The sequence below is a fragment of the Palaemon carinicauda genome, chromosome 37, assembly GCF_036898095.1.
Source record: "Palaemon carinicauda isolate YSFRI2023 chromosome 37, ASM3689809v2, whole genome shotgun sequence".
NCBI classification, from domain to species: Eukaryota; Metazoa; Arthropoda; class Malacostraca; order Decapoda; family Palaemonidae; genus Palaemon; species Palaemon carinicauda.
In genome coordinates, this window is record NC_090761.1 from 25793763 (window position 1) to 25813875 (window position 20113).

Genomic DNA, 20113 nt, shown 5'->3' on the forward strand with positions numbered 1-20113 from the left:
AATCTTTCTCTTGAAATGTTTTTAATGTTGTTTTTTGGGTTGTCCGGAAGGCTAAGAAGCCTTTCGCATCCTGGTTGATTTGGCGGGTGGTCAAAGTCATTTCTTGAGAGCGCCTAGATTAGGGGTTTGATGAGGTCCTGTTGTATGGGTTGCAACCCTTGATACTTCAGCTCCTAGGGGTCGATCAGCATCCTAAGAGGATCGCGAGGCTCCGTAAGGAAGACGTACTTAAAAGGCAGAGTAATTGTTCAAGTCGACTTCCTTACCAGGTACCTATTTATTTTGTTTTTGTTATTTTGATAACTTCTAAAATGAAATAAAAGAACTCTTAGCTCATAAAATGTAAACATATATTAATGGTCTCTACCCACCATCCTGGGTGTGAATCAGCTATATATTCACCGGCTAAGTTAAATATTTAAAAATGATATTTTGATTATAAAATAAATTTTTGAATATACTTACCCGGTGAATATATAAATTAAATGACCCTCCCTTCCTCCCCAATAGAGACGCAGTGGGACGAGGAGAAAATTGAGTCTTTGTTTACATAAGAGCTGGGTATCTGGTCGACAGATGGCGCTGTTGGGCACACCCGCAACCTGTGTAGAGATCGCTGGCGAGTTTTTCCGTAGAGTTTGTCTGTCGAGCAACAGAGTTGCAGCTATATATTCACCGGGTAAGTATATTCAAAAATTTATTTTATAATCAAAATATCATTTTTAATCAATTTTGGTTTATTGCACAAAAGGCTCACATATTTTAAAGTTCTCAAGTTGATGGTTTTTATCTATGCATTTACTGTACTTACGCCATTTGAATTTTTAATTCAGTTTGCTAGTTTTGAATCCTTTTATTCCAGCTATGTATGACCTTTGATAACATTCCCTAATTAGGTATATCTATATTTATCAAATAAGGAGATAACCTCATAAGAAATATTTTTTGCTCAATTTTGCAATTAACTTGGCCACTACCATCATTAATTCTGCTTGTAAAGTCATGTTTATTGATTGGATCTTTAACTCCAGACAAGTGGAATTCTAATGTCAGTGTTAACTAATTTTCCAAGGCTTCTGCAGCACAGGGAAAAGATTAGAAAAGTCATAAAATATGATAAATATTACTGTGATACTTCATACATGCATACTTATTTTATGCCTGACTAGCAAAAATTGACTTTTAACCAGTGATATATCAATAGAAAATTGCCTCATAGTTACTTACAGTAGAACTTCAGATAACTTTTAGTGTGAATGAAAACTTTTCTTAAATTTATGCACAGGTGTTGCAGTTCACTATTATTAAACCAGGGAGGTATCTGAAACTTATTTTCTCTTTTCAGAATTCACTTACTGGGTATGATTCGGCATTTGAAGAAGACGAGAAGCTGCGCAATAAGCAGAGAGAACGGCATGCATTTCTTAACAAAGAAAAACACAAAAAGTCAGGTACAGTATTATAGAAAGTTCCCTCATTCGAGGACAACTGGATTAATTTAATCTTTACTTGTATATGGATCTTGAAGATGCTAGAAAGTAAGACTATTTTTCTTCAAATCAGTATACAGTAATGTCATTGGAAACTACCATAAGTATTTTGACAGAAATGCAAGGTAAAGAATTGACTTAGAATAAGAGAATACCTCTTTAATAGTTACTGTTTTTTTTACATTGGATGACAAACAATTTATCTGTTAAAGATCATTGATTGGGTAATAGCTTAGGAAAAGTTTGAGTTGATATAAAAGTTTGTATTAGTATCATAAGAATCAATATGCAATACCATAGTATATCTAATTTTATAATTGGCTCAAGTTATAGACAATGAGAAAGCTTTTGATTCTGTCAAAAACTTCAGCAGTAATGAAAGCCCCTCAAAGACAAGGGATAGACTAATTTTTTGTTAGAACACTTGAAGATATCTTTATAGGAAGTACAGCAATCCTAAAATTACAGAAGATAGGGAGAAAATTCTGAGAAAGGAGTTAGACAGGGTACCCCATCTCTCCTAAATTATTCACAGCATACCTAGAAGAAATAAAAAAAAAATTAAATTTGGAAAATGTAGGAATTAATATTAGTGAATTGTTGGAGGAGTTTCAAAAAATGATAGAACATTTAAATAGAAAAAGCATAAATGTAGGACTGAAAATGAATGTGAGTAAAATGCAGAGGCAACAAATATAGACAAACCTCTAGAGACTTTTAATGAATATACATATTTAGGACAGACAATAAGAATTTCCCCAAGACACAAGACCAAAATTAAAAGGATAAGCATGAGATAGAGAACTTTTGGCAAATGAGATTTTAGAATGTAAAATGCCACTTTTTGTAAAAAGAAAAATATTTAACTTTTGCATCTGAAACTTGGAGCCTTACTAAAACCCTAGAACATAAGCTAGTTACAACTCAAAGAGCTATGGAAAGATATTGATGAGATTAACACTGAGAAACAGAAAAAGAGCAACATGGATACGAGAGCAAGTTAAAGTAGTAAATATTCTAACAGCATGTAAGAAAAATAAATGAACATGGCAGGACATATAATGAGAATGACAGATAGTAAGTGGACATTACCAATAACAGAATGACTAATAACGTAGACATTTTTAATTTCTTTACTTCCTTTAATATTTTTTTGTTATCCATTTGCAGTAACAACTATTGTTTTCTCCAGAACAATTTTCTCTTATTATATCTACTTTATAAAAGTGAACTGTATTTGTATTTCAGGGCTTCCATGCAAGTCTCTGCTAAGTAGTGGCGCTAGCACTGAAGAGGGAAAGAGGCTTAGATATCAGATGTCCAATTTGACTGCCTATGAACGTCACAAGTTACTTATCAATCATTATGTTCTTTATTTTCCCGGAAGCACTTCGTTGCTACAACGAGATAAGTAAGTACGGAAATTGTTTTCAGAAGTGTCTATGATCTCATGGGTTTAGTAACGTAAGAAATCAGTTACAGTAGTTTTTTCTTATAAAAGTTAATAATGAATTCTGCAAGTTTTTGTTAATTACTTGAGCCATTCATAGTGTAGCGAATATGAAATTTATACAACATATATATATATATATATATATATATATATATATATATATATATATATGTATACTGTATATATATATATATATATATATATATATATATATATATATATATATATATATATATATATATATATATATATATATATACATACATACACATATATATATATACTGTATACATCTTGTGGCATATAAGAATCAAGGACAGCGTCTCTCTCTGGAAAACTACTCTTACGTTTCTCCATTTATTGTATGTTGTCGATATGTGTTTTGAGTCCCCTTTTTCTCTTTTTTTTCTTGTGACTCATCAGAACTGCAATGTTTGAACAATTACACTTTAATATAAAGGCTATGGTGGTGAAAATTTTAAGAAACTAATATTTAGATATTCCAAAATTAATTAAAAAAAATCAATAAATGAAAACTTTAAGGTTCATTGAAATGAAACAAATTTTAGATGCAAAAATAGACTTGTAAGTTTCATCGATGAGGGGTAGAGCCAGTGAGACCGATCATGAAATTCTGTGAAGCTTTTGTGGAAAATCATCTATGTTTTTAAATATTTAACTTAGCCGGTGAATATATAATAGCTGCAACTCTGCGGCTCGACAGAAAACACACTCAAAAAAATCGCGAGCGATCGCTATGAAGGTTGCGGGTGTGCCCACCAGCGCCAACTGTCGGCCAGATACCACTCTTGTATGTAAACAAAACCTTCAATTCTTCTCTGTCGACGTTGACGACAAGACGTATCAATACTCGCTGTAGAACCTGGAGTTTTCAATATTAAACTTACCCGATAATCATGTAGCTGTCAACTCCGTTGCCCGACAGAATTCTATGGAGGGATACGCCAGCTATCACAATACTAGAAGGGGGTGTACTTACCAGCGCCACCTGTGGCCAGGTACTCAATCATTTGTTGTTGACACCTCCTCAATTATTCCTCTGTCGTGCTTCCGGCTAGACGTTCTGGGATACGCTTATGGTCTTCGAGTTTATTCATGGATATTTGGTGAAGTATTCTCTTAGATTAACGGCTGTCGCTTTACTGGAATCCTTTTTATATTAGCTAGATAGCTTTTATATAATACTGGTTAACGGTTAATGAATTTTTGCTTGTTTTTGGATCACCCTTTGGCTAACTCTTTGAAACAAGATGTCTGACGTTTCGCAAGCCTCCTCCCATAGACGATGTAGGTCTTGCAATAGGCGTATTCCGAAGGCCTCGGTAGATCCTCACACCGCTTGTTCTGACTGTAGGGACAGGCCCTGTCTATTAGAAAATCGATGTGAGGAGTGCACCGGACTTTCGGAATTGGAATTTGTCCGTCTTTTAAAATATTCATCTAAGTTAGAGAGAGGTAGAGTTAGGAGAAGTTCTTCTCACTCTTCTATGTTTTCCTCACCTCATGATCCCCTACCTTTTCCTACCCCTGTAGTGGCTACCCCCGAACCTACTGTGTGCCCTCCGCCTGATGTGTCAATTGTTTTGCGTGCTATTCAGGCTTTAGGAGATAAAGTAGAATCAGTGGTAAGTGACCATAAGTCTCTGATGGCCGAGGTTAAAGAACTGAAGGTCAAGAGTGCAGTGGGTGGAAATAGTGCCAGTGCTGTGACGAGTGCTAGTGTCGGTGCAGTGCCAAGTGCTAGTGGTGCCAGTGTGGTGCGTGAGGATTTTTCTGTGCGAGCCAGTCGTCCTCCCAGTCCGGGACCTCTTGCAAGCTCCCATGCCCAGGGGAGAAGCAATGTCGAAGGGCTTAAGGGTTCGACAGGCCTTGTTAGGCGCACAGAATTATCCTCGGTGGTTGCGGGCGTGTCTTCCTTAGACCGTCACTCCCACCTGCAGACGATTGAGCCCGTCTTCTCGTCCGCTGATCAACTAGCAGGGAAGAAACGTTGGTCTCAGGTCTCGAGACCGCTTAAACGTAGAGTTCAGTCAGCGAGTGCTCAGCCAGGTTGCAGTCATTGGCTCAGCTCTGACTCGCCTCAGTCATCGGTCGACTGTACTCCGCCCAAGAGGAGTAAGGTTCTGCCTAAACAGAGCCCGACTGTGACTTTACCTCAGTCTGTTATCGTTTCTGCCGACCCCAAGTGGACCCTGCTTCAGTCCATGCAAGCTCAGCTTTCGGACTTGATGCGTGAGTGTCGGGCTGAGAGTGTTGCACCTCCTCCTCCGCCTACACTCCCTCCACCTGTTCTCGCTCCGCCTGTGCTCGCCCAGCCTGCACCTGCTCCGCCTGGTCGCAGCACCATATGCCAGGCGTACGATGTTGAGCCACTTTCGGAGTTCGCTGTTCCCAGTGTTGTTCAGCCTCAGCCTTCTTTAAGGCAACCCTTGCTTTGGGATCAGGAGAGTTATTCCACTCTTCCTCCGCCTCCCCTTGCTGCTCCACCAGTGGTGCAACTCTCGGTTGGGGTACAACAACCTCTCCCCTCCGTGAGTCTGTCTGCTCAACCATCGCTGCAGCGAGCTCAACCCTCCTCTAGGCAAGCTCCTCTACACCCTGGACTTGCGCCTCAGGAGCCTCAGCTTGGGAGAACTTTACCTTGTTCTGCGCAGCCTCAACCTCTTCATGCTCCACTCATCTCACAGGAACAGGAACGGACTACTCCGCCTCCGTCCTCCGCTCAGCTTGTGCAATCCTTGGGTTCAACTCTTGCTAGGAGTCAACCTCCTTCACCCATGCGCCTGCCTTCTGCTTCGTCTGTTGTTCAGCCTTTGCAGTCTGAGCCTCAGGTTTTCCCTCAGGAAGAGGAAACCTCTGTTATTGTTCCTACCCGTTCTGACTCTGCGGTTCAGCATTCTGGTCCGATCGCTTCGCTACCCTCTGCTGATGAAGTGTCGGATGATGAGGAGGCACACCTTGATCCCTCATCAGACGTGGAAGAGTCTAAGCTTTCTCCATTGTCGATTGATTTTCGAAAGGTCTTGGCTCTACTCAGGGAGATTTACCCAGACCACTTCGTCTCTGCTATTCCCCGCTCTCCTCCATCTGAGTTTTCGCTGGGCGTACAACAAGCTAAGTCCAACTATACTAAGCTTGTCCTAGCTAGATCCTCCAAGAGGGCTTTAAGGATCTTAGGGGAGTGGCTTCAGTCTAAACAACACCTTGGCAAGACTTCCTTCATGTTCCCTCCAACGAAGCTCGCTTCGAAAGGTTGCGTTTGGTATGCCACAGGGGAAGCACCAGGCTTGGGAGTACCTGCCTCTGCCCAGGCTGACTTCTCAAGTCTGGTGGACTCGCCTCGGAGGACTGCGATGAGACGCTCGAAGGTTTGTTGGACCTTCTCAGACCTGGATCATCTTCTGAAAGGGTTGTTCAGAGCTTTTGAAATGTTCAACTTTCTCGACTGGTGTCTGGGAGCCCTCAGCAAAACCTCTCCTGCGGACAAAGATTCTGCCATGCTAATTATGTCCTGCATGGATAAGGCCATCAGAGATGGATCGGGTGAGCTAGCGTCGTCCTTTGTATCAGGGGTGTTGAAGAAAAGGGAACAACTGTGTACCTTCCTCTCCGCCAGCATTACACCGTGCCAACGGTCACAACTCCTTTTTGCTCCACTCTCAAAGTTCCTCTTTCCCGAGGAGCTAGTTAAGGACTTGTCGGCTGCCCTGATACAGAAGGACACGCACGATCTTGTAGCCTCATCGGCTCGTAAGTCTAAGGTTACCACCTCTGTCCCCAAGACTTATCGCTCCCCAGTGGCTGATACCCCGGCTACGAGGTTCATACCGCCCTTTCGTGGTAGAGCCCCCAGCCGAGGAAGCTCCCGTCCAGACTCTCACAGGAGCAAGTCTAGGAAAGGACCCAGGACATCTAAGGGAAAGAACTGACTCTCAGATTCTCCAGACAACAGTAGGAGCCAGACTCAAGATCTTCTGGCGAGCCTGGGAGAAGAGAGGTGCAGACGCACAGTCTGTCAGTTGGCTGAGGTACGGTTACAGGATTCCATTCTGCCTCAAACCGCCTCTGACCACATCGCCCATCAACCTCTCTCCCAACTACAAAGAAGAGGACAAGAGGCTAGCATTGCAACAGGAGGTGTCGCTACTTGTGCAGAAGAAGGCAGTGGTTATAGTCCGGGACCATCAATCCCCGGGCTTCTACAACCGTCTCTTTCTTGTGGCCAAGAAGACAGGAGGTTGGAGACCGGTGCTGGACGTCAGCTCTCTCAACGAGTATGTCACCAAGCAGACGTTCACAATGGAGACGACCAAGTCGGTCTTAGCAGCGGTCAGACAGGAGGACTGGATGGTCTCGTTGGACTTGAAAGATGCATACTTTCACGTTCCCATTCATCCAGACTCCCAACCTTTCCTGAGATTCGTTTTCGGAAAGGTTGTCTATCAGTTCCAAGCCCTGTGTTTTGGCCTAAGCACAGCTCCTATGGTCTTTACTCATCTGATGAGGAATGTAGCGAAATTCCTGCACTTATCGAACATCAGAGCCTCCCTCTACCTAGACGACTGGCTGTTGAGAGCCTCCACGAGTCGTCGTTGTCTGGAGAACCTCTCTTGGACTTTAGATCTAATCAGAGACCTAGGTCTATTAGTCAATATAGAGAAATCTCAACTCATTCCCTCCCAATCCATTGTGTACCTGGGAATGGAGATTCAGAGTCGGGATTTTCGGGCTTTTCCATCGGCCCCCAGGATAAACCAAGCCCTAGAGTGCATCATGAGCATGCTGAAGAGGAGCAATTGCTCAGTGAGACAGTGGATGAGTCTCACAGGGACCCTCTCATCACTGGCCCTGTTTGTCGAGCTAGGGAGACTCCACCTCCGCCCTCTTCAATTCCATCTTGCGGCTCTTTGGGACAAGGGCTCGACTCTAGAAGCAGTCTCTTTCCCTATCAACCAAGAGATGAAGACCACTCTCCTGTGGTGGAAGCACAATCTCCTTCTCAAGGAGGGTCTATCTTTGGCCATCCAGACCCCCCATCTTCATCTCTTCTCGGATGCATCGGACTCGGGCTGGGGTGCGACCTTGGACGGACGGGAATGCTCAGGAGTATGGAACAAGGAACAAGGATTACTCCACATCAACTGCAAGGAGCTGTTAGCAGTTCATCTTGCCCTGTTGAACTTCAAGTCCCTCCTGCTAGGCAAAGTGGTGGAGGTGAATTCAGACAACACCACAGCCTTGGCTTACATCTCCAAGCAAGGAGGGACCCATTCGAGGAGCCTTTACGAGATCGCAAGGGACCTCCTCATTTGGTCAAGAGGTCTAAACCTCACACTGGTCACGAGGTTCATCCAGGGCGATATGAATGTTTCAGCGGATCGCCTCAGCAGAAGGAATCAGGTCATTCCCACGGAATGGACCCTCCACAAGAGTGTGTGCAACAGACTTTGGACCTTGTGGGGTCAACCTACCATAGATCTGTTTGCCACCTCCATCACCAAGAGACTTCCGCTTTATTGTTCCCCTGTTCCAGACCCTGCAGCGGTTCATGTGGATGCTTTTCTTCTGAACTGGTCTCATCTCGACCTGTACGCATTCCCTCCGTTCAAGATAATAAACAAAGTTCTGCAGAAATTCGTCTCGCACGAAGGGACACGGCTGACGCTGGTTGCTCCCCTTTGGCCTGCAAGAGAATGGTACACAGAGGTACTTCAATGGCTAGTCGACTTCCCCAGGACTCTACCTCTAAGAGTGGACCTTCTACGTCAACCACACGTAGACAGGTTGCACCCAAACCTCCACGCTCTTCGACTGACTGCCTTCAGACTGTCGAAAGATTCGCTAGAGCTAGAGGCTTTTCGAAGGAGGCAGCCAGTGCGATTGCCAGAGCTAGAAGAATTTCCACTCGTAGAGTCTACCAGTCTAAGTGGGAGGTCTTCCGAAGCTGGTGTAGAGCCAATTCAATATCCTCTACCAATACCTCTGTGATCCAAATAGCTGACTTCCTTCTTCATCTTAGGAATGAGAGATCCCTTTCAACACCTACGATTAAAGGATATAGGAGCATGTTGGCCTCAGTTCTCCGCCACAGGGGTTTGGACCTGTCTTCCAACAAGGACCTTCAAGACATTCTCAAGTCTTTTGAGACGTCTAAAGAACGTCGTCTTTCCACTCCAGGCTGGAATCTAGACGTAGTCTTAAGGTTCCTTATGACATCTAGGTTCGAACCTCTCCAGTCAGCTTCCTTCAAGGATCTTACCCTCAAGACTGCTTTTCTCGTTTGCCTTGCAACAGCTAAGAGAGTCAGTGAGGTTCATGCCTTCAGCAAGAACATTGGTTTCACAACCGAATCTGCAACATGTTCTTTTCAGCTTGGATTCCTAGCAAAGAACGAGCTTCCTTCACGTCCTTGGCCTAGATCGTTCGAAATACCTAGCCTCTCCAACATGGTAGGTAACGAACTAGAGAGAGTTCTTTGCCCTGTCAGAGCTCTCAAATATTATCTGAAGAGGTCTAAACCTATTCGAGGACAGTCAGAAGCCTTATGGTGTGCCATCAAGAAACCCTCGAGACCCATGTCCAAGAATGGGCTTTCATACTATATAAGGCTTCTGATCAGAGAAGCACATTCTCACTTAAAGGAGGAAGACCTTGCATTGCTGAAGGTAAGGACCCACGAAGTAAGAGCTGTAGCTACTTCGTTGGCCTTTAATAAAAACCGTTCTCTGCAGAGCATTATGGATGCAACCTATTGGAGGAGCAAGTCAGTGTTTGCATCATTTTATCTGAAAGATGTCCAGTCTCTTTACGAGAACTGCTACACCCTGGGACCATTCGTAGCAGCGAGTGCAGTAGTAGGTGAGGGCTCAGCCACTACATTCCCTTAATCCCATAACCTTTTTAACCTTTCTCTTGAATACTTTTATTGTTGTTTTTATGGTTGTTACGGTAGGCTAAGAAGCCTTCCGCATCCTTGGATTTGGCGGGTGGTCTATTCATTCTTGAGAAGCGCCTGGGTTAAAGGTTTGGTAGAGGTCCTTTAGTAGGGTTGCAACCCCTTGTACTTTGGCACCTTTGGGTTGATTCAGCCTCCAAGAGGAACGCTGCGCTCAGTAAGGAAGACGAACTTTAAATAAAAGGCAGAGTAACGGTTCTATTCGACTTCCTTACCAGGTACTTATTATTTCATTGTTATTTGAGATAACTGTTATATGAAATATGGGATACTTAGCTATCCTTTAATCATGTACACTGGTTTTCACCCACCTCCCTGGGTGTGAATCAGCTACATGATTATCGGGTAAGTTTAATATTGAAAAATGTTATTTTTATTAATAAAATAAATTTTTGAATATACTTACCCGATAATCATGATTTAATCGACCCTCCCTTTCCTCCCCAGAGAGAACCAGTGGACCGAGGAATAATTGAGGAGGTGTCAACAACAAATGATTGAGTACCTGGCCACAGGTGGCGCTGGTAAGTACACCCCCTTCTAGTATTGTGATAGCTGGCGTATCCCTCCATAGAATTCTGTCGGGCAACGGAGTTGACAGCTACATGATTATCGGGTAAGTATATTCAAAAATTTATTTTATTAATAAAAATAACATTTTTCTCAACATATTTGGTGAAGTACTTCATTTTGGTTTGAGCTTTCGCAGTGCAGGTGTTTTATCTTCATCTTAAATCTTGAACTCGTTTTTGGATAGATTTAATTTTTGATGACAAAGAGAGTATGGTCTTTCTTTGACTTTTAAATGGCCGACCCTTCCCTTAGACGGAAGTGTGTTTAGGCTTTTAGCAATTATCTTATCACGTTATAAATTAATTATAGATTTTCAATATTAATCTTACCCGATAATCATGTAGCTGTCAACTCCGTTGCCCGACAGAATTCTACGGAAGGGATACGCCAGCGATCACTATACTAGAAGGGGGTGTACTCACCAGCGCCACCTGTGGCCAGGTACTGCAGTACTTCTTGTTGACACCACCTCAATTTTTCCTCTGTCGTGCTTCCGGCAAGACCTACATGGATACGCTTATAATTTTGGAGTCTTGTTCACGGTTTTTGGTGAAGTATTGCTCTAAGATTTCAGCTTTCGCTATACTGGAAACTTGTCTATTAGCTTAGATAGCTTTTATATTGATTTGATTAATGGTTAACGATCTTTTGCTTTAATTGGAATCCCCCTTGACTGTTCTTTGATTCAAGATGTCCGACCTTTCTCAAGCTCCTCCCCAAAGACGATGTAGGACTTGTATTAGGCGTATTCCGAAGGCCTCGGTTGATCCTCACACCGTTTGTTCCGACTGTAGGGGAAAATCCTGTCAGTTGGAAGATCGATGTGAGGAATGCGCCGGACTTTCGGAACTTGATTTTGTTCGATTCCTCAAGTATACCACTAAGTTAGAGAGAGAGAGAGTTAGGAGGAGTTCGGCTCGCTCTTCGCTTTATTCCTCACCCCATGATCCTCAACCTTTTCCTCCCCCTGTAGTGGCTACCCCCGAACCTACTATTTGTGCTCAGCCTGATATGTCTGATGTTTTACGTGCCATTCAGGCTTTAGGTGATAAAGTGGAGTCGGTAGTGAGTGACCACAAGTTCCTCTTGGCGGACGTCAAGGAACTTAAAGTGAAAAGTGCAGTGGGAAGTGGTAGTGCCAGTGCTGTGCCGAGTGCTAGTGTCAGTGTCAGTGTTGTGCGTGAGGGTACTTCTGTGCGTGCCAGTCGTCCTCCCAGTCCGGGACCTCTTGCAAGCTCCCAAGCCCAGGGGAGAAGCAATGTCGAAGGGCAAAAGGGTTCGGCAGGCCTTGATCGGCGCACAGAAGTATCCTCGGTGGTTGCGGGCGTATCTTACAGAGATCGTCACTTCCACTCTCAGACGATTGAGCCTTTATTTTCCTCGTCTGCAGAATTTTCGGGGAGAAAACGCTGGACTCAGGTCTCAAGACCTCTTAAGCGTAAAGTCCAGACCTCACGAGTTCAACAGCCCGGATGTAGTCATTGGGCTAGCTCTGACTCGCCGCAGTCATCAGGTGACTGCACACCTCCTAGGAGAGGTAAGGCGATGCCTCAACAGACCTCAACTTCTGTTAAGGCTTTGCCTCAACAGACCTCATCGTCTGTTGATCCCAAGATGGCTTTGCTGCAGTCCATGCAGTCGCAGCTTGCGGTCTTAATGCGTGAGTTTCAGGCAGAGAAGGTTACACCTCCTCCTGCGAGCGCTCCTCCTCCTCTCCGCAGTCCAGTCTGCCAGACGTACGAAGTTGAGGTTCCTCAAGCTACCTCCATGCGTGAGCTACCGCGTTGGGAGTTGCCAGTTACCAGCGTTGTGCAGCAACCTCCACCTTCCTTGAGGCAGGAATCTCTTACCACGCTACAACCTCCTCAACAATGGGGACAGGAGTCTTATGCCTTACAACCTCTTGAGGTACGACAACCTCTACCATCCTTGAGGCAGCCACCTCAGCTCTCGCAGCTGCTACCTCCACTTTCCTCGAGACGAGAACCTCAACTCTCGAGGCAAGCACCTCAAGAACCTCAACTCGTGAGACAGGAGCCGCGTTCTGCGCAGCCGCCACCTCAACTCTCGCAGCTCACACCTCAAGAACCTCAACTCGTGAGACAGGAATCTCTTACTGCGCAACCACCTCAACCCTTGAAGCAAGCGCAACTCTTGAGACAGGAACCTCATGCAATGAGTCAGCCACCTCAACGCATGCATCTACCACCTTCTCCTCTACTTGACCAGTCTTTGCAGCCTGAACCTCAGGTTTTACTACAGTCGCCTCTCACCACTCTTGCTCCTCAAACCTCCGCAGAACCTCCTTCATCCCAGCCTCATGACTTTGTCATTACCAGCCCTCATCCTCTTCAACAGAGACTTGAGGATGAGACCGCAAGTGTTTATGCACCCGCTTGTCAGGATTCTGCTGTTCAGCATACCGCTGTAACTTTACCTCTCGCTTCTCAACACTCAGGTGATGAGGTTTCTGAGGAGGAAGCTGCGCACCTAGATGATCCCTCTTCGGACGTGGAGGAACCCAAGTCGTTACCACCCTCCATTGACTTTCGCAAGGTCCTGGCTCTTTTCAGAGAGGTTTACCCGGATCATTTTGTTTCTGCTACCCCTCGCTCTCCTCCATCAGAGTTTTCTCTAGGCATGCAACCTGTTAAGTCGGCCTACACTAAGCTCGTCTTTGCTAGATCCTCTAAGAGAGCTTTAAGAATGTTAGGGGATTGGTTGCAGTCCAAACAGCAACTAGGGAAGACTTCATTTATGTTTCCTCCTACTAAGCTGACTTCTAAGGCGGGCGTATGGTATGCCACAGGAGAGGAACCAGGCTTGGGAATCCCTGCCTCTGCCCAGGCTGACTTCTCAAGTTTGGTTGACTCTCCACGTAGATCGGCTATGAGGCGCTCTAAGGTCTGCTGGACCTTTTCCGACTTAGACCACTTCTTAAAGGGTGTCTTTCGCGCCTTTGAGATTTTCAATTTTCTCGACTGGTGCCTGGGGGCCTTGAGCAAGAAGACTGCCCCTTCTGACAAGGACTCGGCCATGCTTATAATGTCCTGTATGGATAAAGCAATTCGCGATGGGTCCGGCGAACTTGCCTCCATGTTTGTTTCGGGAGTACTCAAGAAAAGGGAACAACTTTGCACTTTCCTTTCCACTGGTATCACCTCTTGTCAAAGGTCTCAGTTACTTTTTGCTCCGCTTTCTAAGTTCCTGTTTCCTGAGGAGCTTATCAAGGAATTGTCTGCGGCACTTATTCAGAAGGACACTCATGACCTTGTGGCCTCTTCAGCTCGTAAGGCTAAGGTTGCTCCTTCGGTTCCTAGAACTTACCGCACCCCAGTGGCCGATACTCCTGCTACAAGATTTATTCCGCCCTTTCGTGGCAGAGCCCCCAGCCGAGGAAGTACCCGTCCAGACGCTTTCAGGGGCAGGTCTAAGAAAGGTCCCAAGCCTTCGAAAGGCAAACACTGACTCTCCTCCTCTCCAGACAGCAGTAGGAGCCAGACTCAAGATCTTCTGGCAAGCTTGGGAAAGAAGAGGTGCAGACGCCCAGTCTGTCAAGTGGCTAAGGGAGGGTTACAGGATACCATTCTGCCGCAATCCCCCTCTGACCACTTCTCCCATCAACCTCTCTCCCAACTACAAGGAAAAGGACAAGAGGCTAGCGTTACACCAGGAGGTGTCGCTCCTGTTACAGAAGAAGGCAGTGGTGATAGTCCGGGACCATCAATCCCCGGGCTTCTACAACCGTCTCTTTCTGGTGGCCAAGAAGACAGGAGGTTGTAGACCGGTGCTGGACGTCAGTGCGCTCAATGCTTATGTCACCAAGCAGACGTTCACTATGGAGACGACGAAGTCGGTCCTAGCAGCGGTCAGGCAGGAGGACTGGATGGTCTCGTTGGATCTGAAAGACGCTTACTTTCACGTTCCTATTCATCCAGACTCCCAACCTTTCCTGAGATTCGTTTTTGGAAAGGTTGTGTACCAATTCCAAGCCCTGTGTTTTGGCCTAAGCACAGCGCCTATGGTGTTTACGCGTCTGATGAGGAATATTGCAAAATTCCTCCACTTAGCGGACATCAGAGCCTCCCTTTATTTAGACGACTGGCTGTTAAGAGCCCCCACAAGTCGTCGCTGTCTGGAGAGTCTCAACTGGACTTTGGACTTGATCAAGGAACTGGGTCTTTTGGTCAACTTAGTAAAGTCCCAGCTTATTCCCTCCCAATCCATCGTTTACCTGGGAATGGAGATTCGGAGTCAAGCTTTTCGGGCTTTTCCGTCGGCCCCAAGAATCAGCCAAGCCCTAGAGTGCATTCTGAGCATGCTGAAGAGGAACAGATGCTCGGTGAGACAGTGGATGAGTCTAACAGGGACCCTGTCATCGTTAGCCCTGTTCATCGAGTTAGGGAGACTCCACCTCCGCCCTCTCCAATTCCATCTAGCAGCTCACTGGGACAAGGATTTGACGCTCGAAGCGGTCTCTATTCCTGTCACCAAAGAGATGAAGACTACTCTCATGTGGTGGAAGACCAACATCCTTCTCAAGGAGGGTCTATCGTTAGCGATTCAGACCCCCAATCTTCATCTCTTTTCGGACGCATCAGACTCGGGCTGGGGCGCGACCTTGGACGGACAGGAATGCTCGGGAACATGGAACAAGGAACAAGAAACGCTTCACATCAACTGCAAGGAGCTGCTGGCAGTTCATCTGGCCTTAATGAACTTCAAGTCCCTCCTGCTAAACAAGGTGGTGGAGGTGAACTCCGACAACACCACAGCCTTGGCATACATCTCCAAGCAGGGAGGGACCCATTCGAGGAAGCTGTACGAGATAGCAAGGGACCTCCTCATTTGGTCAAGAAGTCTAAACCTCACACTGGTAACGAGGTTCATTCAGGGCAATATGAACGTCTCAGCAGATCGCCTCAGCAGGAAAGATCAAGTCATCCCCACGGAATGGACCCTTCACAAGAGCGTGTGCAACAGACTTTGGACCTTGTGGGGTCAACCAACGATAGATCTGTTCGCCACCTCCATGACCAAGAGGCTCCCTTTGTACTGTTCCCCAGTTCCAGACCCAGCAGCAGTTCACGTGGATGCTTTTCTGCTGGATTGGTCCCATCTCGACCTATATGCATTCCCGCCTTTCAAGATCATCAACAGAGTCATTCAGAAGTTCGTCTCTCACGAAGGGACACGGCTGACGCTGGTTGCTCCCCTTTGGCCTGCAAGAGAATGGTTCACAGAGGTACTACAATGGCTGGTCGACGTTCCCAGGACTCTCCCTCTAAGAGTGGACCTTCTACGTCAACCTCACGTAAAGAAGGTACACCCAAACCTCCACGCTCTTCGTCTGACTGCCTTCAGACTGTCGAAAGACTCGCTAGAGCTAGAGGCTTTTCGAAGGAGGCAGCCAGAGCGATTGCCAGAGCAAGGAGGATATCCACTCGTAGAGTCTATCAATCCAAGTGGGAAGTCTTCCGAAGCTGGTGCAGAGCCAATGCAGTTTCCTCTACCAATACCTCTGTAACCCAAGTTGCTGACTTCCTGTTACATCTTAGGAATGTTAGATCTCTTTCGGCTCCTACGATTAAAGGGTACAGAAGTATGTTGGCTTCAGTTCTCCGCCACAGAGGTTTGGATCTTTCCTCCAACAGGACCTACAAGACATCCTTAAATCCTTCGAGACTTCTAAAGAACGTTGTTTGTCCACTCCAGGCTGGAATCTAGACGTAGTCTTAAGGTTCCTTATGTCTCCTAGGTTCGAACCTCTCCAGTCAGCTTCCTTCAAAGACCTTACTCTCAAAACTCTTTTCCTCGTCTGCCTTGCGACAGCCAAAAGAGTTAGTGAGGTTCACGCCTTCAGCAAGAACATAGGATTCACATCCGAATCAGCAACATGTTCTTTACAGCTCGGATTTTTAGCTAAAAATTAACTTCCTTCACGTCCTTGGCCTAGATCGTTCGAAATTCCTAGCCTTTCCAACATGGTGGGTAACGAGCTAGAGAGAGTTCTTTGCCCTGTCAGAGTTCTGAAATACTATCTTAAAAGGTCAAAACCTATACGAGGACAGTCAGAGGCCTTATGGTGTGCCATCAAGAAACCTTCGATGCCTATGTCCAAAAACGCAGTTTCGTATTATATAAGGCTTCTGATTAGAGAAGCTCATTCTCACATGAAGGATGAAGACCTTGCTTTGCTGAAGGTAAGGACCCACGAAGTGAGAGCTGTAGCCACTTCGATGGCCTTTAAACAGAACCGTTCTCTGCAGAGTATTATGGATGCAACTTATTGGAGGAGCAAGTCAGTGTTTGCATCATTTTATCTCAAAGATGTCCAGTCTCTTTACGAGAACTGCTACACCCTGGGACCATTCGTAGCAGCGAGTGCAGTAGTAGGTGAGGGCTCAGCCACTACATTCCCTTAATCCCATAACCTTTTTAACCTTTCTCTTGAATGCTTTTATTGTTGTTTTTTGGGTTGTTACGGTAGGCTAAGAAGCCTTCCGCATCCTGTTTGATTTGGCGGGTGGTCAATTCGTTCTTGAGAAGCTCCTAGGTTAGAGGTTGTGTAGAGGTCCTTTAGTATGGGTTGCAGCCCTTTATACTTCAGCACCTTAGGGTTGTTCAGCCTCCTAGGAGGAACGCTGCGCTCAGTAAGGAAGACGAACTTATTAAAGGCAGAGTAATGGTTCAAGTCGACTTCCTTACCAGGTACTTATAATTTCATTGTTATTTTGAATAACTGATAATATGAAATACGGGATACTTAGCTTACTGATATACATGTACACTGGTTTTTCACCCACCTCCCTGGGTGTGAATCAGCTACATGATTATCGGGTAAGATTAATATTGAAAAATGTTATTTTCATTAGTAAAATAAATTTTTGAATATACTTACCCGATAATCATGATTTAATTGACCCACCCTTCCTCCCCATAGAGAACCAGTGGACCGAGGAAAAATTGAGGTGGTGTCAACAAGAAGTACTGCAGTACCTGGCCACAGGTGGCGCTGGTGAGTACACCCCCTTCTAGTATAGTGATCGCTGGCGTATCCCTTCCGTAGAATTCTGTCGGGCAACGGAGTTGACAGCTACATGATTATCGGGTAAGTATATTCAAAAATTTATTTTACTAATGAAAATAACATTTTTCCTCTATATATTTTATATCTCAACCGCATTTATTAGGCCTCTTCGATTAGCTTTCCATTTATAATAAACATCAAAATAAATTTTAATGATTTGTTTATATGCGACCTTTCCTGAGAGTAGGCGGTCCTAACTTGGAAACCGAAGTTAAACAACGTTGAGCCTTTTCAATCGTAAATAGCTTTTAAAGAGCTAATGATTTAAAACTTATTAAATGAATATTTTTTAATAGATATTTTATGAAAGATTTTCTTTGAATAGTCTTCGTACTGTTTCAAAGATGAACTAACGTTTAGTTTATTTATGCTACGCAGTTTGCGCTCTATCGTTACGATAGAGAGAGAGAGTATCACGGTTTCACTTTGCAGAAAGAGTAAATCGATTCTGACGTTTTGTTCATTCTTCTTTCAAAGCTTAAATGTTTTAAATTCTATTTTAAAGGAACTTTTTAATTGAAAAACCTTTCAGTTTTTTCCTTTGGTCAAATAACCTGTTTTTTTGACGAAACGTAAGTGGGCTCTTCTCTTAGGTGCGAAATCAAGAGAGAGAGAGAGAGAGAGACGGAGGGAGAGAGAGGAGAGAAAACGTTCCGTTCTTTATCTCGTCCCAAGCGGGTAACGTTGTTCTCGAGTTACTCTCGTCCCTAGTCTCTGTACGGGGAGAAAGGATAAAACGTTTTTAGTTTTTTATTCTCGTCCCAAGGCAATGTACGGTGAGAGATTGAAAACGTAGTTTTGAATGAACTAGTGTTTAGTCTCTTCCCCAGCCACTGAATTTTTTATCTTAAAATATGTTTACTGTTTTTTGCTGGTATTAATGTGCTTGCATTATACGACTGATTTCGCAATTACAACCTTTTGATGAGGGTAGAATTGCGTGCTTCAGGTAGAAATCAGTTTTATTCATACCTGATGTGAATTGTTAAAAGATTCGATTTCAGTGAAATAAGTGCAAAACAGAAAATCGTAGTGATAAAGTGATATTGCGCAAAGTGTTATCAGTGTTGCGACCGAGGGTTCGTCTGTTCGTGCCTGTCGTTTGCCTAGTCCGGGACCTCTTGCAAGCTCCCAAGCCCAGGGGAGAAGTAATGTCGTACGACTTATGGGTTCGAGAGGCCTTGATCAGCGAACAGACGTTCCCTCTATGGTATCGGGTGTATCTTACCAAGATCACCCCTACCATAAGGCGAGAGAGACGATTTTCTCCTCGTCATCCGAAGGCTTTTCGCATAAGAAACCGTGGAACAAGGTTTCGAGGCCCTTTAAGCGAAAGTCAGTCCTTTCAGGACAGGTCCAGAGTCCTGGTTTTAACCATTAGGACAGCTCTGACCTTTGCAGTCATCGGAAGACTGCTCGCCGCCTAACAAAAGCGTAACACAGACTCCGAGAGTCTTTTTGTAGGCAAGGTTTTGCGGTCACAGACGTTACCCTCGTCTCTTACCGCAACCATTCCCGTTGATCCTAAATTGGTTGTACGGCAAGACATGCAGAATAAGCTTGCCTCCCTTATGGAAGACTATTCTGCCGATAAGTCCGTTGAGCCTAGCCGTTTATCTCATCGAGATCCTGGCTTTCAGCCACCCTAACGTTCCTTTGTGCGTCCTGTTGACGTTGGCGTAGCTAAGTCACGTCAGTCAGGTTGTTTAGAACCACACTCGATGCGGTCTTGTGTGGATTTTCAGCCACATTTGGATGTTAGGCCACTTGCTGATGCTCCTGTTGACGTTCAGGACGTTCGCCAACAATCGGAGTTGACTTGTTTTGACGCTGAGCGTCAACCTCCGCATTCTAGAGTTGTTTTGACTGCTCAGTCTAGGCGGTCAAAGCAGTCTCGAGTGGACGCTGTGCGTCCTCACGCACCTGTTGTTGTTGACAGTTCACAGACTGTCAAGCAGTTACATGACGTTGCGTCCTGGTCTCTCGCACCTGTTGTTGTTGACAGTTCACAGACTGTCAAGCAGTTACATGACGTTGCGTCCTGGTCCGCTACTAATGCACCAGTGCGTGTGGACTCTGCTTGTAAAGCATTGCCACCACGGTAGGTCTCTCCCTTGCTTGAGACTCAGCTATTATCGGACAAGGTTCCTTCAGATGAGGAAGTTGCTGTTCCCCCTCCTACTGATATTCCCTTGAGGACTCTGTCAGACGGAGAGGAGCCTAAAGCTGCTTAGCCCTCTATGGACTTTAAATAAATCATGCTGATTTTTAAGGATCTTTGTCCGGATCTTTTTGTAACTGCTGCTCCTCGTTCGCCTAAACGTCAGAGCTTACACTAGGCCTAGCTACTTTGAAGCCGTTGTTTTATAAGCTAGTGCTCTCTCGCTCTCCTAGAGAGCTTTACGTTTGCTAGGCGACTGGTTTATCACCAGGAGGAGTTTGGGGGATACAGCCTTTGCTTTCCCTTCTTTTAAACTGGCTTATAGAGCGAGAGTCTGATATGACACGAGAGAAGTTCTCAGCTTGGGAGT

General features: G+C 45.1%; 1 protein-coding gene across 2 annotated transcripts in view; it reads left to right on the forward strand.

The window, feature by feature from the left end:
• The window catches only part of LOC137629041 (protein FRA10AC1 homolog), a 79126-nt gene that overhangs the window by 15565 nt on the left and 43448 nt on the right, over window positions 1–20113 (forward strand). For both annotated transcript variants that reach the window (XM_068360306.1, XM_068360307.1), the window contains exons 2-3: window positions 1346–1451; window positions 2739–2901. In XM_068360306.1, coding sequence (XP_068216407.1) covers window positions 1346–1451; window positions 2739–2901 — 269 coding nt within the window. The remainder of the gene's footprint in view (window positions 1–1345; window positions 1452–2738; window positions 2902–20113) is intronic.